Source organism: Rhododendron vialii, chromosome 9a, assembly GCF_030253575.1.
Source record: "Rhododendron vialii isolate Sample 1 chromosome 9a, ASM3025357v1".
Lineage (NCBI taxonomy): Eukaryota > Viridiplantae > Streptophyta > Magnoliopsida > Ericales > Ericaceae > Rhododendron > Rhododendron vialii.
Window position 1 is genome coordinate 11,474,976 of NC_080565.1, and position 24,907 is coordinate 11,499,882.

A 24,907-nucleotide genomic window follows, 5' to 3' on the forward strand; every position below is an offset into this window, starting at 1 on the left:
ACTGTAGCAGCTCAACCACCTACCGATAGATGAATGAATCCTACCAGTAGAAGAGAAGAATTCGGTACTTGACCTACCGATAGGTAAACAAGTCCTACCGGTCAGTAGAAACTGCAAACAGAAGAGCCAACATTTTGTTCCGGTAGGAAATTGCAAATAGAAGAGCCAATATTTTGAACGAAACAACTTGGTACTAAGTCCTACCGGTCAGTAAAAACTGCAAATAGAAGAGCCAACATTTTGTTCCGGTAGGAAACTGCAAATAGAAGAGCCAATATTTTGAATGAAACAACTTGGTACTAAGTCCTACCGGTCAGTAGAATTGCAAACAGAAGAGCCAAAATTTTATTCCGGTAGAAACTGCAAACAGAAGAGCCAACATTTTGAACGAAACAACTTGGTACTTGACCTACCGGTAGGTAAACAAGTCCTGCCGGTAGGTGAATGAATACGTTTGAGCAGCTTTTGAGCTAGTTGTAGAAGAATTTCTCATTTGTCTTACCGGTAGGTGAAAAGTTCCTACCGGTAGGAAACTGATTTTCTGGCAAAGCAACAACGTTCTACTGGTAGGAAGGACGGGCCTACAGGTAGGAATCCGAGAAAAACAGACGATTCTTACAACAGCAGCAGAATTTCATTCAAACTAAACTACAACCAATACAAACTCAAAACAAACACGAAAATACTCAAATAACATATAAAGAGAGGTAGAATTTGCTATCTCGAAGTCGGAGCACAAAACCCAAGAAGTTACGAGCCCTAGCTTTCCGAAAACCTTGGTCCAATCAGAATACAACTCCTCCGAGCTCGAACCAATGAGATACGGACCACAATACGCGTAGGGATGAAAGATTGAAGGTTGATTTGAGTGGGTTGGGTGAAATTTGAAGAGAGAGCAAGAGAGAGAGAGAGAGAGAGAGGTGGAGGAGAAAAATGATTCTCTACTCCCTCACCCTCCTATATATACTTGCCCAAAAACATATCACACTTGCACTCCCTCAACTAATAATCCTAACACTTTAACTCCAAATCAAATAAACTCAATAAACTTTACATTTTTCTTAATTTCTAACATTTTAAAATTTTTTTAATAATATCTGAAAAATACGGGTCCTTACACACTGCTTATTATTCGCATTGAATATATATTTTATCGCCTTATTTATTTTTTAAAAGTCAGGGTGTTACAGTACTAATTGCATAACTTTCACTTTTGGAGCACTTAGATCAGGTGGCTACTTACGAATGTTGCGCTAGCGGCTTGGCGCTCTTGTATAGACAACTTGGTCACGCAAATAGGAGGGACATGAAGCAGCTTAGTGGAGTCCTTACATTCTTGGAGGTACACTTGCCACTTTAAACTTTTATAATTAAATATAAGTTTCCCATAAATTGCATGACACGAACACATTGGTACTTAGTGTCACACCCTCGATTTTAAACATAAAAATAATAGCTTTCTCATAATTAAAAGTCAACATCTCCATATATGATTACCCGTAATCGTCATGCCCATGTCATTTCAACAACCCAACATCTTAACAAAGCATAAGTTCATTTAGTTACAACCTGGCCTTCTTGCAGTAATGCAAAATAGATAGTTATAAAATTCATTACATTCTTCCAAAGTCAAAAGATTTATAATTGAAGTTACATTTTCACCAATCAAATACATGAGATGATAGTGTAAACTAATTAATAAGCTCTCAAAAGAAAACCAAATGCATTCCGAGCATTCTAAGCTATATGCCCTGGTGGGTACTTGAAAATGAAGGGAATAACACACACTTGCCCAGTAGAAAAAATCTAACAAACTATATATGCTTATGAGATTAAGAACATATGAATGAGAAGTATGAAGAAACCGAAGTAAATCCGAACAAGTAAGATTCCATAACATCCTCTAAGTAGTTATTACCCACAAACAATTCAAAGAATTTTGGGTTCCATAGACCCTGTAGATCCCTCAACATTCCGGGCACCTCTAACCCCAGAAATCTCAAATTATTCTAGGTACTTAGACCTCGTAGATCACACAAGGTTCACCCATAGATCACATAGCATTCCGGGTACTTCGAACCCCATAGATCATCACACACAAGTTTACTTCTTTCAAACAAGATCAAAACACATTCCAATTACTTATCCTCATTACCACAGTTCATCCACTTCAATAATAAGGATTTAAACACTTAATAATGTTCAAAATGCCACATAAACATGTGTTTATATACACACACAGACACAGACACAGAAATGCTATTGGTACAGAAAGGAATGGACAAATAGTGCATACAACGTGCTTTTGGGCCCATCTTGGGTCCAACAAAGATAATCGGAACCGCTCATTTTGTTCAAAATATTTTGTTTAGGGTCCTCGTAAAAAATAAGCTCCATCCGATATCGTGAAGGGCGTTTATGAAATGTCCATATTTGCTAGCCTAAATTTTGAAGCAAAATTGGACGTTTCATAAACGTCTTTAACGGTATCGGTTGGAGGTGGTTTTTGACGGGGACCTAAAACAAAATATTTTGAACAAAATGAGCGGCTCCGATTATCTTTGTTGGACCCGAGACAAGCCCAAAAGTGCATTGTATGCGTTGTCTGTACATCACTTGCTGTATACCAGTAGCACGGTTCATATATATATATATATATATCAGTGCTTTTCTTCTAAAGATCCCCACAATTTTAGGTAAATGTGGACCTAGCTGATGGCCGTTAGATTTAATCCAACGGCTTAGATCTAAAAACCAAATTCGTGGGTCAAAATAGGTTATTGTTCACGGGTTATATGAAAACGGGTCAAAACAAGAGAAACAGATTCCCTAATCTCTCATTCCTTTCCCACGCAAACAAAGAGAGAGAGGGAGGCGATTTGAGGCGATTTCGATCCAAACCCTAGAACCAGATTCACACTTGATCAAAGACGAATAGGTCTTCTCTCTCTCTCTCTCTCTCTCTCTCTCTCTCACACCAACTCTCTCTCTCTCTCTCTGTTATATCAAAACGGGTTCCTCACTTCTCCCTTGTCATTCTACGAATAGAAAAGAGAGACGATCCAGAGAACGAAGATGAAGAAGAAGATTGAAGAATAAGATCCAAGGTATATCTCTCTTTCTCTTTCTCTGTCTCTCTCTCTTTTCTGTACCAGTTCGGAAATTCGGGTGGTTAGGGTTTCGAACCAATTTGGATTAGGGTTAGGGTTTCGAACCAGTTGATGAGTTGTTGGAGAAATTGATTAATGTACTAGAAATTTGTTCACTAAAAATTTTGTTCATTAAAAAAACCAGTTCAGAATTTGTTCACTAGAAATTTGTTCAATAAAAAATTGATTATTGTATTTTTTTAGTTGGTTTTGCGTTGAGGATTGTTCCAAATCGATTGTTCGGATTGTTACTTACCTGTCACAAAAGTGTTACTACTTTTAAGGATGAGAATACTGATTTTTTGTTTAAACGAACTAAATCAACAAGAAGTTGAATATTCTTGTAGTTGCTAATTAGTCCATGATCAGCATTTGCCACTTTCAATGCTAGTATAATTATTGGACAAATTCCTATTTTATTTATTATTTTCTCTTTCGTTATGTAGGATGCAGTCGTTGGATGATATAAAACTATCGTCACCGTCACCATCTTTACCGGCTCAATCATCTATGAATTCTTCTGAGCTACTTATCAATCCTCAAGTTAAAGATGAATTCATACAAAAAATTAAACAGCAGTTTGCCAACATAGAGGAAGTTCACATGTTTTACAATGATTAAGCTAGACAAGTAGGATTTAGTACGCGAGTCCATTCTAGCAAGACTAATAAGAATTATCAAATCACTAGGAAGAGTTTGTTTCAAACAAGGGCAGAAACACCCAACAACTACTGGGCCTATTAAACACAAATGGGGTATAATTAGAGAGGGTTGTTGTGCAAAAGTGACCTTTGTGAGAAAAAGTGAAGGATTTGACGTCTCCCAATTTTTCGAGGGTCATAACCACCCTCTAACGACCTCAAGGAAGGTGCTTTTTTGCACTCGCATCGTAAAGTGGCACCTGTACAAAAGTCTTTTGTCACGCCCCGTCTCGGAACGACACCTAAAGTGGGCCCGAATTGACACGACCACGTGGCATTCCACACAAAATGACAACAACTAAACGACAAACCATACACGAAACAGAGTAAACCCCCAGCGAAAGACTTACATTAATACAAACAAGGTGTCAATAACTTTACGAACTTACATAGTACATAAGTTGATGCCTTTTATCCCAACACAAGTAATTAAACATTAACGGAGTTTCCCACATAATTAAAAACTTGAAGTCATAAAGTACTTGACAACACTAGTCACAAAATGAGTTTAACAAAAATCAGAGTTTGACCCATTACAACCAACTCGACCAAAAACACCGACACTCGAAAATCCAAGTGTCCCCAAAATGCCGACCGGTAGTGGACCAACTCTACGACCACCTGTGACCTGACAATCCAAAAAGGAAAGCCAGAGTGTGTGAGATATAAAATACATTCAATAAAATACTACAATACCCGAAGGAACATCTCACTTGAATGTAGTTCATACAAACTCAGCTTATGTACTCAAAAAGACAACACACACATAATCACAAACATATGCGGTGGCACGTCTGCCATAATCCCATATACCCCAAGAATGGTGTCCCACACTCCATGCTCCCAACTACCGTTAATCAGGCGGCATGACTTACGACATGATATGCCTCACACACAAACCTTCGGCGGTATAATCAACATCCAACAAACATGCATAACACTAGCTAAATCCCAAATAGCATGATACACAACCACCACCATGTAATACCTTATTGAACATAACCATATCAAACACACTCACCTTTGTGTCAACCGAAGTATGTCAAACTAAAGTTTCGGCACCAAGAATGACCGGCTCTTTACCTAGCCACAAGTTGACTCATATTAGTTACGGATTCAATGAATACTTGGCACAAGGTTATAAAGCTAACGAGAAGCTAAATAATGTCTAACGGATACAAATATGTCCAAGTCAATACCTAGAAGTGTCCCACAATAAGTGTGAAACTCAAACAACACCCAATTCTCGAAAAAGATAACATATTCCATAATCAATATGTCTTAGAATGATCATAACTTTTAATAGATTTAGAACTAGTTAATGGGATCACCACCGTTAGAAAGTACACTTTCGGTACATAAATTTTGATATAAAGTTTGCTATAAACGGAGTCTGGATGACAAAGATATACTAGTTCAATGTTACACAACTAGTTGTACACAAAATCACAGATTTTGCAGATAAGTCAACTTTGCATGCAAAATTGATTTTGCCTATGAAAAACTAGGGTACAAACCCTACATATTCAAAAAGATATATGAGTCTAGTTTCCAAATCAAAAATCAGTTCGCAAACCCGATATCGGAGCTAAAAGATATGACTATTTTTCCCAAGACGTGTCGGTGCGCAAATACAAGATCCAGCAGAACAGTCAGTGATCGAAAATTCATTAAAAATTGAATACTTAATACTTTTTAGTGATTCCAAAGCCAAAACATCACCAACTTATCAATCTTTCAAACTCATAAAGACCCATAATCAGGAGGATCGCTTAACTAAAAAAAATTGATGAAAGACTCAAATCTGTCTGCTGTCTAGATTTCTAGATTGCAAAGCAATTTTCTAAAAGTCACTATAAATTAAATTCTTATTGGTTTCAAGTGATTCCATCGGCAAACAAACAAGCCTCAAGTCTACTTTATTTCATAAGAAGGAACCAAGATTCAATTCTAAGTTTAAGAAGGCGAAACCCCTCCCAAAACCAAAACCCTATTCTGCAGATTTTTTGGGTTTGAACAGCAGCCACTAGACCCACGAAAATCATCCAAAACCCATCTCCAATGACTCAAATCACACCCAAATCAGCCCCAAACTAGTAAAGATTAAGAGCTATCTATAACATGAAATTCAAGAGAAAATCAAGAACAAATTAGTTACCTTCTTAAACTATGGAACAATCCAAGAGAATTCACTCCTAGCCTTCCCTCTCTCTTCTTGCTGCTTCTCTCTCTCTCTCTCTCTCTCTCTCTATTCACGTACAAGAGATAAGAATGGGGAGAATGGGGAGAAATATCTCCCCCAGGATATTTGTAACCCTATAAACAGATTATCGTGTGCAAGCGAGACATATTGTTAACTTATGTTCCAATCACAAATCACCCACAAGACTCTCGCAAGTTCTATTATTTACGGTTTTAACCCCCAAAACATATAGTTCAATTAAAAGTAATTGAAATACCGAAATATCCGGGGCGGGTATTACATCTTTAATACAACAACTTGGAGATGCCAATGTATCACCCTGCAAACAAATGAGTATTTTGGAGTTACAATATGGAGGTCTTGAAAATGTTGGATTTACAAAACGAAATCTTCACAATGTCGAAAGGGATAGGAGGAAATCATTAGATGGACATGACGAGAATATGATGTACGAGTATTTGCAGAGTGAAAAAAAAAAAAAGAATCCCGAGTTTGCATTTACATTCGAGATGGACGATGAGCAGAGAATGACGCAATGGTTTTGGGCCGATGCAACCTGTAGAAAGTCATACAAGTATTTTGGGGACGTGGTAGTGTTTGATAGTACCTACAACATAAATAAATATTCTTTGATCTTCTTACCTATAATAGGAGTTAATTACCACGGGTAGACAACACTTTTCGGGTGTGCATTCTTAAGTGATAAAACTTGCGATTCGTTTGAGTGGTTTTTTAAAGAATGGTTGAAAGCGATGCCAGGAGGCCCGCCCAAAATGATCATAACCGATCAGGATCCGGCAATGGCAAAAGCAATTGCTTCTACACTTCCAAACACGTATCACAGGTTATGCATTTGGCACATTGTTAATAAATTTTCTGAAAAAATAGATGCACTATCATATATGCAACGTTATGAGGAGTTTGAAAAATGTAGATGGTTAGATATTATGCAGAAAATAAACTTGTCCTGCAATGAATGGTTAAATGGCATGTACACAATTTGTGATAGATGGATTCCTGCATATATGAAACACATTTTCTCTGCCCACATGACTAGTAGTCAAAGAAGTAAAAGTGATCATGCATTCTTCAAGAGGTACGTGTCTAAGAATAATTATTGTTGGAGTTTGTGACACGGTTTGATAGGGCAGTTTCACATATACGGCATAATGAATTGGATTTAGATCATAATGATGTGAATGAGAAGCCTGTGTAGAAAACCTTGTGGTTGATGAAAAAGAGAATGAGTGAATTATATACGCGGACTATTTTTTACAATTTCCAAGAGAAAATCTATCAGAAGGATGCTTATGTGTTTATGAAGACGGATGATGATGAACATCATTGTTTGTGAAATGTTCAGGGGGCAGAAATGGAAGGTTCAAGATGGCGTAAGATTTCGGTAAATAAGTCATCAAACAATGTCAGCTGTAGTTGTAAGATGTTTGAATATGATGGAATTTCATGTCAGCACATGCTAGCATATTTTGCTAGAATGCAGATAATGACATTGCCTGATCAATACATCTTGCGGAGGTGGACTATAGCAGCAAAAGCTAGCAAGGTTATGGATGACTTGGGTGGGAAAATGGGGAAAAAATATGTGGCAATTCAATGTTAATAAGGCGACAACGTGCCTTCCAACTATTTTCGAATGTGGTTGATGATGCCGAATTAACTGAAGATGGAACACAAGTTTTGAAAGAAGCTTTGGAATCAGCTAGAAAAAGGGTTGCACTCAAGAAGACTTCTCGCAAAGATGGCAAAGGGAGTGGTATCCGTGTTTCTATCTCTCTTGGAAGCCAACTTAGTTATAAAGAATCACTCCCAGTCAGAGTAAAGGGTTGTGGTAAATGACTTAAGGGAGGAAAAGAGAAGGCTATCAAGGCATTAAGGAAATGTAATGGTTGTGGATTAATAGGGCAATTTCATGACAAAAGGAACTGTCCAAAACTTCTCAACATGTATGTGTATGCATCTAAGTACGTTCATGTATAATTTAAATCATATTGCTACACCAAGTTTAAATTCTCAACTTGTTGTCTTTTTTTCTTAGGTCTTCCCAAGATGTTAGGTTGAATGATGAGGACGACACTGACTATGAGTGAAAATTGTAAGTGTTTGTACTTGTTAGTATTAATTGTTTAAATTTTTGTTGTTACAAATGTTTGCATTTTTTGTTTCTTTTATTCATCTTATGATCTATTAGTACTTCAAGAATGCAAAAACGACTAGTGAGATGATGAGGTTGTGCTAAAACGAGTCATGACTTCTTTTATTCATTTTAGAAATTAGTTGATTGTAATTTTGCTTTGAAATTTGGAAGTTTGTGAAGTTAAAAAAAATGTAATTGTTGTTTGGAAATTTCAGTAATTATGGTTGTAATTTGACTAATTTCTGTTGTTAGTTAAACAAATATATGGTTGTAAACTATCCAGATTGCTGCAATCGTGGGAAACCCTGATAGCTATTGTTGACATTGGTATCCTGGGAACATCAGTATTATGAGAATCATCAGTATTGTGAATCATAATGCCCTAATCTGTTGCTTGATATTGTGCATCTATGATGAACATTGGAATTTTATAGCCGGAATATCAATATTGTACAACATTATGCAAAGAAGAAACAATGCAAATTACATTTCCAGTTTGTAAAGAAAGAAGAAACCTGATTTCCTGTTTTTCTGTGCATTGTTTCCAAATTCATCCCACCATCTAGACCTTGACCATAAGATTTTAACCAACTAATTACTTTCAAAAAATGACAACAATGCAAAGTAGCAAATTGTAAAGAAAGAAATGTAACATCTAATAGTGACCGAAAAATGAACAAAATAAGAAACAGAAAGAAACTAAGCCATTGGATAACATTATATATGAAACATAGCATTAGATGCATTAGAAATAAACATAACATTAGAACCCAGTTTAGACACATTAACTCAATGTTACAAGGTTACAAGGTCCATCATCCTAAAGCTAAATAACCAAGTTTTGCTCGGAGATCATCCAGCTCCTCCTGAAGCTTATCTCTTTGCTCAAGTGCTATTTTTAATTGATGTGCAAGTGCTTGTTGGTCATGGGAACCGTCGAACTTCACGCTAGACGAACCATCACGCTTGCTCAAATAAATTGAATAAACTTTTCGTGCCTCCACTTTAGTCTCGTAACCTTTAAAGGATTGTGCTTAAAGCCGGTGATCTGACCATAAGCTTCTGCCTAGGAGTCACAAACCCCGGGAACCCGACCAACGAACACAACATACCATTTTCCCATTTTGCAGCCTTATGAAATATCATACACAGAATGAAGAGAAAAATGACTCTATAATCAACAAACAGCCACTTCACTAATGCTAATCAAACACCACCACTAAAGATGCATCATTTTCCACAAACAAAACCAGTTCAAAATAGTTGGAAGGTAGACATGGCTTGAGATCATTAAGGGTCCTAAAGAACATCATCATAGGTAGACTTCAAGGTGTGAAACACAAGCTTTCTTCCAAGGGGCATTCAATACAATCATTGCAGCCCTTGCGGATACTACTATTCTTTTTAGAGCACATTGCTCAATCCAACATATAATATACAACTTGTGAAGAACAAATAGACGGGTTTTTTTTCCTCCGCTAATTACCGTAATAACTTTATCTAGTCAATGACGTGACAATTTAAAAGTTGAATAAGGAATCACAAATCCAACAAAAAAAATATGTTTTTTCAAGAATAGAGTTGTAATGCGGTAGTAATGTGTTCTACATTTTTTTTTGTGAAGAACATTTTTTTTTCAAGAACAAAAAACAACATTTTTTTTTCAAGCCCTATCTTGTTGATTTAGGGTTCCAAAAAAGCCCTAACTAAAATTCAGTTCACAGAAACTAGGGTTTCGAACATCAAGTCGGAAATTAGCCATCCTAAAATCACATAAACTGTTAGGGTTCCAAATCAAAACTTTACGGTTCCAAAAAAAAATCCCAAAATTGAAACTTTAGCGTTCCAAAAAAACCCTATCTGAAAATATTTGATCGAGAGAGAGAGAGAGAGAGAGAGAGAGAGAGAAGAAGAAGAAGAAGAAGAAGAAGAAGAAGAAAGGTGAGGAACCCGTTTTCTAGGGTTCGGATTTGAAATAGAGATAGAATAGAACAGAGAGAGAGTTTGTTAGAGAAGAGAGAAGAGAGAGAGAAGACCTTTTGGGGTTTCTAGGATTTGGATCTGAACGGCTCTAAATCGCCTCATTCTCTCTCTCTTTGTGTTCGTGTGGGAAGGAATGAGGATTACGGGATTTGTTTCTCCTGTTTTGACCCGTTTTCATATAACCCGTGAACAATAACCTATTTTGACCCACGAATTTGGTTTTTAGATCTAAGCCGTCGGATTTGATCCGACGGCCATCAACTAGGTCCGCATTTTACCTTAAATTGCAGGGGTCCTCAGGAGAAAAGAATTGTGTGTGTGTGTGTGTGTGTATACAGAGAGAGAGAGAGAGAGAGAGAGAGAGAGAGAGGAGAGAAAAATTCCTACCCAAAGGGTTTTGGGCAAAACCCCAACCACTCCAAGTAGATCTAGCTCGTATCTACCAAGAACAACCTCCCTCCAAGCTCTCCTTCAAGATCTAGAGTCAAGATCTCCCAAGAACATGAAACAATGGAGAGGATAGAGAGAAAAATGTGGTGGAGAGAGAGAAACCAAGAGAAAAGATGTGAGACTTACCCCTTTGCTCACCAAACTCGAAAACCAAGAGAGATTGTAAAATGTTTAAATCTTGAAGTTTTGTGAAAGATTCATGGAGAAATCAAGAGATTTGGGCGAGATGAAGAGAGAAGTGAGAGGGGTGATTTTAGGGTTTGTTTCGTGGGTTTGGGATGTGAAAAGAGTAAATGTGTTGTATTTACAATGGTCTGAATTTGCGTAAAAAATATCTGGTTTTTCCCAGCTGGTACTAGTACTAAGTAAAACGTGGTACCAATACCTCTCACAAACGTCACAAATGTTCAACTACTAGACAACTGGTGCCGGTACTGAAGAAAAGGTGATACCGGTACCTCTTGGAAATTATTTAGTCATATCTCCTTTCTTCACTGATTCAACCCCTGCTCACTACCAACTCATCTATACTTATTTTCATTATTCTCTAAAGTTAAGTAAATGAAAATAAGAAAGTATCCCCCATTTGAAATTAATGGTAATGTAAAAAATTTCAAATTCCAAATGAATAAAAATCTAAATTTTCAATTTTAGTACAAAATACAAAACTGCACCTTTTTCTCTGAAGAAAAATGGATGAAACACCACCTTACCCCTCATGTACGACTATGAAATTTTATAATTTCTCTTAGAATAAATCAATGAACAATTACCGCCATTTTTAATTCCGCAAATCGATACTTTTTCAAAAAATCATTTTTTTATACTTAGATTTTTGAAAGACAGACAACACATTCCTCATATTCCTAAAAACTACCACAATATCGAAACACATAATCCAACTATTCTCCAAACATCTGTATGCATACACCGAAGAATAAACAATCCAGCTCAAACCAATTATATCACACATAAAATAATTAAAGAAATAAAATAAAACACGGGTCTCTACACTTAGTATAATTAACCGAGTCCTGTTTCTGGGTTCAGAGAGTTGTTTACCACCCAATTGTTGGATTCTGGATGGGCCAAGATGAGGAGTGGAGTGTGCGGTACCCAAACAGAAGTGACTTTGATCACATTAATGTCCTGGGTGATGGTGTCATTAGGCAACTTGGAGCCTCTTAGCTAAAATTTTGGCAATGCATTTGTATATGGTGTGTTGCAACATGAGATGAGTCTGTAATTAATATATCGAATAAGTTAATTGGACAATCTCAAGGAATATATATGTTGATTATATATAATTATCGATAATTTAAATTAATCAACGGGTATTTGTAATCTTAATGTGGAGAAATTAATAAGTGTTTAAGAACATAGAGTTCAAAATATAATTGAGAATAAGTATGAGAGTGCAATTACTATAATTTTTTAGTGGTATGAATTATAATTTGTAAAATAACAAATATAATCTTGGTGGGATTGATGTTTCTTATTTGCAAAAAAAGCATAGAATTATTTCTCCTTAGATTCCTTATTTGAAAAAGAACCACGTAGGAGTACTCTGCAACTTGATCGAGGTATAAAGAAATTTGGCAGAAGATCGTGAGAAATTTGGCAAAAGATCATGAGGTACTGTCGAAACAGAGTTCGTAATATACAACAATTGGCGTGTTGTAATGGTCGGTTCAACAAAGAAACAAATCAACCAACGTTCATGTTGAGAGTTGAAGTGAAATCCAAATTCCGTCTCACATGATTTTGCATTTTTTGTTATCTAATTTGTACCCATCATTATTCGGTTATGGGATTCGGTTCCCAAATGGTCACGTTGACTTGAGATCCCACCTCAAACCCTCCAATCAACGCAATCCACTTTTCGAAAAAAACCTTGCTTGCCACGGGCTTCGCGAGCACACGAGCGACTTTTTCGCAAACGTCACGACGAGAGAGAGAGAGAGAGAGAGAGAGAGAGAGAGAGAGAGAGCGCTCTAAGATCAGGAGAGGCTGAGAGAGAGAGAGAGAGAGAGAGAGCGCTCTAATAATATCAGGAGGGGCTTTCTAATTACGTTCCAGCGCAATCTTCTGGCATGTTTCTTTCTCATAAAAGTTCTCTTCTTTCTCCATCCATGATTTACTTCGAGTATATTTGTTTTTTGTTCAAATAATATAGTTGCTGAACTAAATTGGCAAAACCTGTTGATAGGGTTTGTTTGTGCTGGCAAAGGAGACGAAGGGAGAAGATTGATCGGCAGGCAATAGCAGTTGCAATGTCCGTGGCGATGGCGTCTCCTCAGCCCCTCCTCCTCCGCCATCTTGCGAAAGTCGCCATCACATTAGGCATTTTCCTGTTGTTGTCTCCTGTATCAATTATGTCCGCCGCCGATGATGATATTTCGCATCATGGGTCCGCTCCCAAATCTCCATCCTGCGACAATACTCTCAGATTGGTAAATCTCTCACCACGAATCCACATATTTCATTTTCCTTTTACCTCATCACTATAGGTTCCTTGGTTCTAATTCTCCTTGCTAGCTCATTTACAGTCTTGTGTCTGTATAATGTATCATACTCCATATGATACATCATATGCGCCCTAATTTGTGGAAAGAAACCACCCGAAACTCCAAAGTTCTTACACTTGCATCTCCAACCCTTACCCATTTTTCAACCCAAATTTGGGTCAAAATCTCTATGTGGGTAGTCTTCTCCAATGCTCTACCCATTTTTTTTACCCAAATCTATTGTTTTCTAGGCTTTCCCTCCCAAATTTGAATCAAAATGGCACATTAGTAAATATTACGAAGTGAAAGGAGGTGGTGAGAAAAATGGGTATGGGTTTGGGTCTCCCCAAATTTGGGTAAGGAAAAGGGTAAATCTCAAAATGGGTGGGTAAATGGGTATGACATTGGAGATGAGCTTTAAGGCCCCGTTTGATAACAATGATAGATGGATGGGATTCGTAAGGAGATGGGATTAGGATTGGATTGGTAATGAGAAGGAATTGATAATGAGTATGTTTGTTTGGGATGAGATTAGATGATTGGATTATTAATATCATGTTTGTTTGAGATGGGATTAGATGATGGGATTGGATTGATAGAAGGGATTGGTAATGGGAAGGGGTTGGGATTGGACTATGAATACCAAGTTCCAAGGGGTATTGCTAATACCCCCTATGGGCCGGCTTGTTCATCCCATGAGACTACCAATCTGGACCAATTTTGAAAACCAAACAAAGTATTTTTACCCAAATGTTTATCAAACGGGGCCTAAGAGTTTTTACCCAAATTTTGGGTTTGGGTAGGGAAATGGGTAAGGGTAAGAACTTTGAGTTTCGGGTGGTTTCTGCTGTTAATTTTTTTTTGTTGTAGATTACAATCCTTATGTTAGTTCACAATTTGTGCATAAATTGGGATAAAAAAGGCGACAGCCTGCATAATATGTAGCAGTGACATTTTTCGAATTCAATCAGCTTCCTGAGTTTGCCAGAAGGGTTTCCTGACCGGAGAAAGTACTAGATGGGGACACATGAGGGTTACCTCAACAAAGGGGGTATAAGAAGACTTACACGTGCATGCAAGCATGATAGAAAAAGAGAAAACATTAAGAAATCCTGATAGAAGGAAGATCCATCTTGTCCATATTCAGTAGCCCTTGATACCAACAAGAAGTGCGGTGAAATAAAAGAACTAAAGCGTATTAGCATCAACTCCCCTGTTAGCCAAAGCCCATAGGAAGTACGCTAAATGAGTAGATATGGACATGCACAACTTAATATACAAAACTATTTGTATTCTTTTTTGACAGGATACACAATGGTGAGTGTTCTAATTTTGATTTTCTTCAAATGGTCAAAAGAAAGCTATTTAACAACCAAAGCAAAGTCAAGATCCGAATAGTGAAAGTGATCCATGAAAGTTATGTTGAGAAATAACACATCCACAATCTCATAGCCAGCCAAACCATAATTCAAACTTGCTCACCACGAAGACATTAAACTTTACGAGTTGTTCAATGACGCACTCCTGAAAACCGTAGTAGACATGTTCCTGCTCATCTACACTTTACGGGCTACTAACCCGAAGAACAAAGCAACCTAACCCGTGCTGGTTTACAGCCTCTCACCAACGGTGTCACATTCGACCCGAGCCCTCCGCTGACCCAACTCAAAATCACAAAAAGTATATCAATCCCAATTTCTCAATACATGGCCCTAAAGCCAAAATCATCTAAAATCGATCAAATATCTTGAATAGCTCACCCGCATTCATCAAGATAAACCCATGAATAAATTCAATGTAGTATCAACAAAGAAAATATGAAGTGCAAACATGTATTTAACAAGTATCCATGAGAAATTCTTTCCACAAGGTAGAATTATACTTGGAATAGAAGAATGCTCATCTAAGTTAGTTGCATTTCATCAACTTATGGTATGCGTAGTAATATCTAGCTCATATTCAAGTACCAAAAAAAATTCAAAATTTTCACATTGAGATATGCTGAGTTTCGAAATTTTACTAAATCACATGTTATTAATTGTCTAAAAAGTATTGATCATGTATAATTTTCTTAGTCATAGAGACCTAGGACGTGGTGGACACGTAAAAAGAGTGTCAGACACGTGTCCGAGTTAATATTTTGTATCATAATTGGAGCCACTTTTGATTCTGCAATATTTTGTTCATTAATCACTCCAGTTTCTTTCATTTCCTCGTAAAGATCATTTCCTTCAAGGTTATTTTCACCTACTCCACCAAATACAGATACACCTCCATGAGCTTTTGGAACACAAAAAAGAGTGTGTAAATACACATTAACTTCTTTGACGTTTTAGTGCTTCACAGGTTCTTATGAACACATTTATAGTTATTTTTTCCCCTCTTAAACTATTGATGCATCTCAACATTTTCATTTGGAGAAATATTTAATGTTATTTCTTAATCGCTTAAAAGTTTTTACCAACCAACATCGCAGGCTTGTGATGGCCACCAATTTTCTTTTTGATCAATCTGGTTAAAATTCCATTACAGCTCTTGATGCAATTTTTATTTTATCCATCATTTTCCTACTCTATTTGTATCTTCCTTAGACTCATTACTTGAAGTCTTAAAGGTTAATAGTTGTATAACAAATGTCTATTTGACACTTGTTAGCTTGGGACCTGTAATAATTCTTAGCAGAAAATTATGGCGCATAAGCACGGACACGTCTAGTGGCCTCACGTATCACGGACACGACACGACACTCTCCGGACACGTATTGGCCGTGCCTAAATACTTGTCGAGTGTTTTTATGATATTTCTTTAACTTAGACACATCGTGGATACTCTAGGACATGTTGGCAACACTCTTGCAACATGCTAACGACACATTAAAATGTTTCCGACGTTTATATGAATTCGTAAAATGCCTCTATAATACAAATAGTACTTTACATTTGACGTGTTCTTGTTGTGTCCGTGTCCTAATTTTCTGGGAAATGACGTGTTTGTGTATCCATGTTGTGTCATGTCCGTATCCTGTATCTGTGTCCGTGCTTCTTAGGTTACACCCCGCTATAAGGGGAAAGTCCTCCTTAGGACTTTAGTAGCATGGCTATTCTCAGTTCCTTGGCTAAGGAACCACCCCTCTAGGGGACTCATAGCCTTCAGCCACAATCTCACCTCTTATACCCTACTTTAAAGGAAAGTCTTGTTCAGGGCTTTTGGAGCATGGCTATGCTCAATTTAAGGAATCATGACTCCAGGGGACTTCACCATCATGTCCAGAGATTCTGTGACTTCACATTGTACCTTTTGAGTTTTGACGACCTCGTTTGACTTGTCATACATGCTCAATGACTTTGATGCAGCCCCAAGGTCCCATGATAGGAAACCCACATATCATTGACCTTTGGCGCATAGACCTCATAGGCATGACACTTGTCCTCTGCAAATCGTGAGTGTCCTGAGCAAATCAGGCCTCAAAACCATGATACCATCTCTTAATATATTGATCTCAGATGGTGTAACGTATGGCCTTAGAGGCTTACAACTTTCAGACAACCAGCCACTGAGTACCTAAAACCTGTCCTCGTCCTAGCTAGATCCCATACCATCTCTCACCAGTAAAAAGAGGCCCTTGCCATTGTCCAACACATTACCAACACCCACTTACAGATTACATTACCGCGCAATACTTGCTTTCTCTATTGCCACCCTCCCTCTAAGATTTTTCTTGGGCTCTCTGCTCTACCTCTGGTAGCGTGGGCCTTCGTCCTCTCGCCGATATCCCAGACTAACCCTCAGGGCTCTCCAAGAATGAGGAAGTGTCAGTATACATCTTTATGTATTTTTAGTTATTGTGTAGAAGTACATAAATGATGTATAAACCAAAGCTTATCCACTTAGGTAATCAAAGCATGATAATTAAACATAAACCAAATGAGTCGCCACTAAGAGCATCTCCAAATGTTCAAGCCCTTTTTCGGCGGCCAAAGCCAAATTTTGGCTTGCTACTGTGCCTTTTTGCAATAATTTGGTCAAACTGCTCCAGCAGTGGCTACATTCCTTAACTACCTTTCCACTACCCTTTTATTAACTCACTTTTGAATTACCAACTAATTTTTTTATATTTTTCCTCAGTTTGAACATTGGCGGTCGTGACAAGGAGAATTATATTTAAGCAGAATGTCACCTTGTAGTACTAATTGTAGTGGTTCTCTGAGTTCTACTAATTGATAACATTATCTCCTGTTCTCTGTATCCCATTCATATTATTAACAGTTAAAGTTATCTCTGAGATTTTGTACTCTGTATTATAAAGTTATTTGTTCTCTTTATCCCATTGTTTATCTATGAGCTTCCGTTTTCTGTATGTCATTCTTCCTGTATAGATAAAGTTCTCTCAATGGTTTTTTTGTCTCTGTATCTCGTTCATATTATTAACAGATAAAGTTATCTATGAGCTTTAATGGGTCAATACATTTTCATTAATCAAAAATGAATATAATATATTAGTAAACCATACACGATAAGTAAATTGTGCAATTAAGGATGATAGAAGATTGTTACGATTGGTCTGGCGACTCGAAACAAAATCATTCTGCTTCGTACTTCTCTTTTTCTAGATGTAGGTCCTTTGATATCTTGTGGGTTGAAATCAGATCTGCATTTTCTGGCAATCAATAATTTTTGCTTTAACGAATTGTGAATTATGGTGAAAATTTTGTTTTTTTTGTTTTCATAATTATTACTGTGTAATTTGTCTATATATGTTGTTGTTGTTGATGTTATGGTAGTTAAAATCAATTAAAAATCTGATGCGGCACAAATGGCCCATGACATTTTCATGGTCAAATTCGGCCAACGAAATGACCCAGCCATTTTTGGCTCCAAAGATGGCTCCCCATTGGAGCTCGGTTTTTTGAACTGGAAACCAAAAGATGGCTTAGGCTGCCATTTTGGCTCTCCGTTGGAGATGCTCTAAGGGTTGCTCTCCCTCTCTTTTTTGTAAGTGGAATGGATCTGCAATTTTGGGTAAAAGTTTTGCATCACATGATGAGGGGACTAATGCCAATTTACTCTCTTATTTTGAGATATCATACTTTGTTTCCTAACTATCTCCTCACCTTTAATAAACCTTTCAACGTGTCAAAAAATGAGTCTAGACATAGGAGTTAGGATATGTGTGTCCATAGGATGTCCCATATGCTATGAAGCATGGACATGGATCCAGAATATGAATACGACATGACATGAATGCACTGATTTGAAAAAATCTAAAATAATAAGATATGGATACAACCAATATATGCTCTAAAAAATTTGTCTTAAAAATTTTAGAATCTCGTTACATGTAAGTTAACTACCGGCGAAGAGCCTTTAGCCATTAGCCAGTCTAAGGGATGTGGATGAGCATGTATGACATAATAAGGATTTATCAAAACGACAAATTATCAAAAGTAGAATATATTATAATAATTTCATTTTTTTGTTCTTCTTTAAAAAGTATCGAAAATATTAGAAAACTAATCTTTACATGTCTAGCAACTATTTTTTTTTACATATCTAGACCTTGATACTTGTACTCTATAGGACAAATATCACAAACTATTTCATAAAAGTTTGGCTGTGTAACTTAAGTGTATCTGAAAAGTTTCCAGTACTTCTTAAATTGAAAGAAATTAATTTCAAGTATCAGACAATGTATTAGAAGTGTCAGAGACTCATGTGCAAGTATCCAAAGAGTATCAATATCTATTTTAGATTGGTACAGAAATGACTCCCTTCTAGAAGTATCCATGCTTCATAGATCATATGCCTTGAGAGAAAATTATACTTTAAAACATGTGACATGTCTTGGGGCTTGTCCAACATGGGCACATGTGTGTCTGAAAATCATTGATGCTTCTTGAGTGTTTGACATGAATATGGGGTCCAATATGAAGTGTCCATGCATAATAGTTTGCAAGTAAACTGATACGGTTTGTTTTCCAAACTTGTTTACCAGGTCAAGGTGAAGATTTGGGTTGATGGTGCTGAAGGTAGTGTACTAGGTGGATTAACTGCTAGATTTGGTGGTAGTTTGTCCACAGAGGCGAAAGACGGCGCAAGGTTTCCTGCTGTTTTCACAAATCCCTCAAACTGTTGTTCCAACTCTTCTTCAAAGGTTTACCTTGTTTTGTTGATTGAGCATACTTCAGCTGTTCTTACATTATCATGGACTCTGCAGTTTTACGTTACCATCTTCTCAATCTTGCTGTTTCTTTGCCAAGGAATGATGAGAAGAGAACAATTGAATTTTCAACTATAAGTTTACATTATTTTATTTCCTTGAAACAGCTAAGCAATGACAAGAGAATACAAAGTGCTTATATCCATTTAATGAGATATGAATGCAGAAATGTATCTCAGTTCTTAAGATTTGATCAGAAGAAAAATTGAAGCTATTGAAATGCTGAGGTAAAAGTTGTGTTTTAGGGTCCTTAATCACTTTGTATGCATAATCGTTAAAAGCAGTAAAATTTCAGTTGTAGTTGATGAAGGACATTAGATGTGTAAGTTGTTAAGATAGGACATGCCTTGCTTGGATTAGTTGGTAACAACTTTTGATGATATATGTATTGCGGACCTTTTGTTGATAAAAAAGTATAACAGGTCTTTTATTGAGCTGTTATTTGAAAATTAGCCATTTTTTCTAGTGGTAAAATTTACAGTGCTTAACTTAGTATTCAAAAGCCTTCGTAACCTTGTATATGAATCCTTCAATCATCATCAAGGTATTTCCTTCTACAAGTGATGCTAACAAATTGAACGAAATGCGAGGATCCCTGTTTGAAATTTAAGTTTCATTTGTAAGCCCCCTTATTTTCTTTCCTTTTGGAAGGAATAAGTCCTTAAAAGATTGAGTGTTGCTTGATATGTGTAAAGGATTATCAAGAATTTATGTCCTGTTAGACCCATAGGTTTTGTAGTTGTTTGTGTTATATCTCCCTAGCCTGGTGTAAATAATTTTCTTTCTTGTTTTACAGTTATCTGGTTTTATTGCTTTGTCTATACGTGGTGATTGTGATTTCATGACCAAGGCCGAGTTTGCGGAATCAGGCGGTGCAGCAGGGTTGTTGGTTATAAATGATGGAGAAGGTTGTAATATTTGGTGCACCATATTTCAACAATTCCTAGCATTTCAAAATCTGAAATTTTAATTTATCTTTGGAATTTTGATGATTCTTTGCAAAGTAGGTGACATCTGTAAGTCCTTTTGTTGACAATTTCATCTGAACTCTTATCTTCTTCTGCATCTCCTTTTTGTTTTCGTTCTGCCTCTTTACAGAGCTTCTGGAGATGTCTTGTCGTGAGGACCATGTTTCTAACATCACAATTCCTATTGTGATGATCTCAAAGTCAGGAGGGGGGGCTATAGAGAAATCCATGACAAGTAGCAAGAAAGGTGAGCCCCTTCTTCTGTTGGTATCTTTTTTGGGTCGAATTTTACTCTTACTGGATTATGAGTTCTGGAGTTGAGAGTTGTAGGCTCGATTCTCCTAAACTTTTTGTCGAGAACTTTTTTTCGGTATATTTTTTTTTTACTTTTCGTAACTTTTGGTTGAGCTTTTCGTCGTAATTTTTGGGGTTAGTCATTTGTGTCGATGAGAGAAATCATGAAAGTATAAAGTGTGGCCGATGTTGAAAATAATTCAGATAAGATGACCCTTTAGACAAAAAAAGACAGTTTGGCACTTTTTTCGTCTTTAGTGAACTTTTTTTTCTTTTTTTCATAATTTTGTACTTCTTAGACTCCTCTCATTAAGTTGGATAATTAATTCAAAAATATGATGCGAATCAAACAAGAATTTAGAAAAGACGAACATAACGCAAGAAAGAAAATAGACAAAAAAGTTAAGGAGAATGAAGCCTTAGTATGTTTGAGGGAGATGTACCATGATTGATGACTGTGATTGGAAATGGGAGAAAAGATGAAAAATACGTTGACAGTTTAACATGTCTACCCTGCGGGATCCTGATAAAGCTAAGGCTTTGGATGGTTTCCTTTTGCCACTTCTGAGTATTATGAATATGCTGGAATTTGTGCTTCTGTTATCTCTCTCATTCATAGAACTGATTGTAAACTTCCTTTTGAGGTTGAAAATCTATTTTACTCTGTGGACTTTTTTGTGTTTTGTTCATAGGTTGGTGGGGGCAGGGATCAGAGATTTAGCTTGCTTCTTTTGTCTTTATAAAATGCATCCTCTTTAAACTTTTTGGAGTTTCCTTGACAGACATTGAGATGATATGATAGAGTTACTCATCCCCAATTTTAGCCTTTCGGGTAAAAGACGTGAACCCATGTGATCTGATACTTATTGCTATTGGACCCAACCATTTTTTTTCGCTAACTTCTTCTAATTTCTGTAAGTCTCCGAATTCCGCATTGGTGGTGGTGAAACTTGTCATGGGTGTGTATGGTTGGTTTTATGGGTAAGAGGATGAGTACGCCAGTGTGTCTTCTGGTTGAGAGGATGAGCATTGAGGGTTTAATGATGGGTGAGATGAATTTTGGTGTAACATGTGACTTTGTGTATATGCATTCACAACTTTCTCTGTACAAGAAAGTGAAAGAATCTTTGTTTCAAATTTACGAACTCATGATCATCCAGATCGAAGGACTGTTTACTGGGCACATGGAGCGTCCAGCCAGGGATACACCCTTGCAAGGAAGAAGGGAGCATCCGGCCAAGGATCATTGTGTAGACGATTTTTTTTAAGTATTAGTATTTAGGTATATTCTTATTTATCTTGTTCAACAAGGGTAGTTAAGTCTTTATGTTTCTTGGGGTTACTTAGAGCTTGACAATATATCCTAGAGGTTAGCTTTGTATTGTTTGAGGAACTTTCTTTTAGCAGTAAACTTTTGAATTCTCTTTTGCATTGTATCGTGGTATCGGAGCCGTCGTGATTTGCCTCATCTGCCAGCGGAATGGTCCTCCCTTGTTTCACTCTCTCTTTTTGTACAACGTTCATCAGCCACAGTAACATTCAGCAAACCCGAATTCTGGATTGTTTTGCAGTGGGTCTAGATCTCGATGAGCATTCAATCCAACCACTAGCGGACCCGTCTGCCACCGGGGATGCCAAACCTCTCTCGTACTATGGCAACTCTCGCCGATGTTTCTACTTGATATGCATTGTTCAGGACTGTTGATGCTATTTCTCCTCAATTTGAACCTCTCTTGACTTAGTTTGCCACCAGCAACCCTTGCCTAATCTCTCTCATACTTCGGCGACCCTCGTTGGACCTTTCAACGACCTCTGTTTCTACCATTCTGCATCCATTTCCATTTTTCACACCCAGGCAACCTTATGGAACTAATTCAGGTGACCCTTGAACATCGGAATGTTGGCCAAGTCTTTTTTGTGTCTATAACGTTGTCTTGTAACTCAGCATTGCACCCATCCCATCTACTTCTCTCCAATAGCCTCATAGAGCAGGCCTAAACACTTTCACTTCTCTCTCAAATAACACAGATTTTTACCACAAACTAACTCTGAGGTTTGAGTCTTAGGAAGAGCGGCAAGCAGCTCATTTATGGTGCTCACTCAGCTTAGGTTCATAGTTCGAGGTAGGTAGCTGACGTGTGACTAGGTGCAATTGGTTGATGATTAGGAAAGAGAAGAGAGGAGTGATGTAGAGGGGTGAAGGAAGAAGCAGGAGAACAGAAGAGACCAAGGCAGCGTGTCCTTTAGTCCTTTCCGCGAGTGGTGTAAATGGGTTTCCCTTGATGGATTGGGCGCGGTCACTCCTTGGAAGAATGTTCTCCTTCCTAGTGCCCACCACTTTCTCTCTCTAGGAAAATCTCTGTCTAACCATCATCTAAATTTGAGGAATCGTCTAGTATTTATAGGCATTTGGGCCTGGGTCAGGCCTAGAGTGGCCTAGTGAAATCCTGACACGAGTCCCTTCTGTACCTCCAGGTCGCGAGAGTGACGTCACCCCTCGCGGGCTCTTTTTCACAGGCGTGCCCTCCTCACGACGGTCCTTCTCCCTAAGCCATCAAAACATTAGACCCCCCTCAATTCCCGCGGGAGCAGGGTCGCGATCCTACCACGATCGCGTCTTGACAAGGCCCCTTTGGTCCTTCCTTATGACCAGGGCATGTGTTAGACATCTGGGTGAACTCTGTATATCTTGACCCTTCTCGCATCTCTAGCTCCTCAATCGGGCTGCGCGGTCGAGGTCCTCTCGCAATGGTTCTAGCGGACCAGAATGCCTTTGCTATAGCTCTCGCAGGCCAAAACATCTTCGCGATAGAAATTCTCTCTCTAGTCTGTTCATAAATGTATACAACTACTGCTTTTTATAGGCAAAGGCCAAGAATCTTTGTAGGGCCCCTTTGGTCGCGGGTGACTCTACCAGGCTTTCGCGCCCTTGCTAGCCTGTTCAGCCTCGCGGGGCCCCATCTTGCCTGGCAAGCTTGTTCAGCTCGCGTGTCTCATCTTGTGCTGTGTGGCACCAATTCTCTCTCCGCGTGGCAGTCGCCAGTCACATGTCATTCTCACGACCCCTCCACGTGTTGTCGCGTGAGTGGTCAGTCAGTCAAACTTCTTTGCAAGTCAACAATCATAATTTTGACCGCACCTACAATCAGTTAGGATCATAACAAGCTTCTCGGTAGGATCTGAGCTCAAGGTAAGTGTTATCAGAAGAGGAAAAAGTAACATGAACACTCATTATATATATAATGAGACACCTCATTACAATACTCAACTAACCAATGGGAGACAACTACTAAACAATACTCTAACTCTCCCCCTCAAGCTAGAGAATAAATATGACAAAATCCCAGCTTGGGGTGGACAGCTTGTTCTTGTACAGTATTTCGATACAGTTCTCCCTCTCTCTGCTGTCAATTTCTGATTGAGTGAAGTTCAGTTATGTTTCAAGTTCCTCCTGTAGAGAAATATGCCGACTTCGAAGGAGCAGTGGGACTGTGGGGTTCAGGTTCTTGAGCGGGAAGAGTTGGATAATGGAAAGTGATCTTAGCCATTGTTTTAAAGATAAGCTTGATCTAAACCCTTAGATCTTGAATGAAACCAATCTTAACCATTAGTTCAAGGCCAATTGATTCTGAATGGTTAGATTTATGTTGGGATTCAAAAACTTCCCTTCCTTATTATATAGAGGTTAATATGCGAGAGGGAGTGTTTCTCCGCCCTCCAGCTTTTTTATCCCTCCCTCAACGTGATCTTGTGTGGGTCCCGCAGTTGCAGTTCGATTTTAGTCTATTGAAAAGGCATGAATAACATCAGCATGGGTCCCACAGCAGCAAGCGTCACACTTACAGCCCCATACTTGTTGTGGGACCCACTTGCTCAACCAATTAAAATATGTAATCTACATTTGGACAGAAAAATCAGCCAAATAGTGGTAGAGGCAACAAGTGGTGATAGTGGAGAAGGGCAATGGTTCTGATACGCTAAGCTAGAAATCTGAGAGACTTCCCTCTCAACAATGATGAATTGAAATGATCCAAACTAAAATCTTTGATAGTTGTACGAGCGAATCAAATTTTAGATATGATGAAAATAATGGTGATTGAAATGCCAGAGACTAGTTTGAAATTAATATGGAATTAAATAATAATTAATTTGGTTCTATCTCGGTGATATCTATAATTTGTGGACTTCTCGGTGAAGCATTTGTAATCCATAAATGTTGTAGTTCTATTGATGAATTTTTTTGATATTGCGGATCAACTCAAGGGGAAATGCTGAAGCAT

General features: G+C 37.8%; 2 protein-coding genes across 3 annotated transcripts in view; both read left to right on the forward strand.

The window, feature by feature from the left end:
• The first annotated feature begins 6,382 nt into the window (after positions 1-6,382).
• On the forward strand, positions 6,383-8,161 carry LOC131299612 (protein FAR1-RELATED SEQUENCE 5-like). Its single transcript, XM_058325198.1, has 8 exons — positions 6,383-6,656; positions 6,792-6,897; positions 6,988-7,149; positions 7,200-7,263; positions 7,417-7,669; positions 7,738-7,902; positions 7,975-8,035; positions 8,110-8,161. The coding sequence occupies exons 1-8, from the start codon at positions 6,383-6,385 to the stop codon at positions 8,159-8,161; spliced, it is 1,137 nt and encodes a 378-aa protein (XP_058181181.1).
• A 4,173-nt stretch (positions 8,162-12,334) lies between these two features.
• Positions 12,335-24,907, forward strand: part of LOC131299482 (signal peptide peptidase-like 3) — a 32,531-nt gene continuing 19,958 nt past the window's right edge. Inside the window, exons 1-5 of one of the 2 annotated variants that reach the window (XM_058325038.1) lie at positions 12,335-12,732; positions 12,851-13,094; positions 19,141-19,299; positions 20,162-20,273; positions 20,464-20,580. In XM_058325038.1, the coding sequence (XP_058181021.1) occupies positions 12,915-13,094; positions 19,141-19,299; positions 20,162-20,273; positions 20,464-20,580 (568 nt within the window). In that variant the 5' untranslated portion in view covers positions 12,335-12,732; positions 12,851-12,914. Of the gene's footprint in view, positions 12,754-12,850; positions 13,095-19,140; positions 19,300-20,161; positions 20,274-20,463; positions 20,581-24,907 lie in introns of both variants that reach the window. The other variant, XM_058325036.1, reaches the window with a different exon arrangement.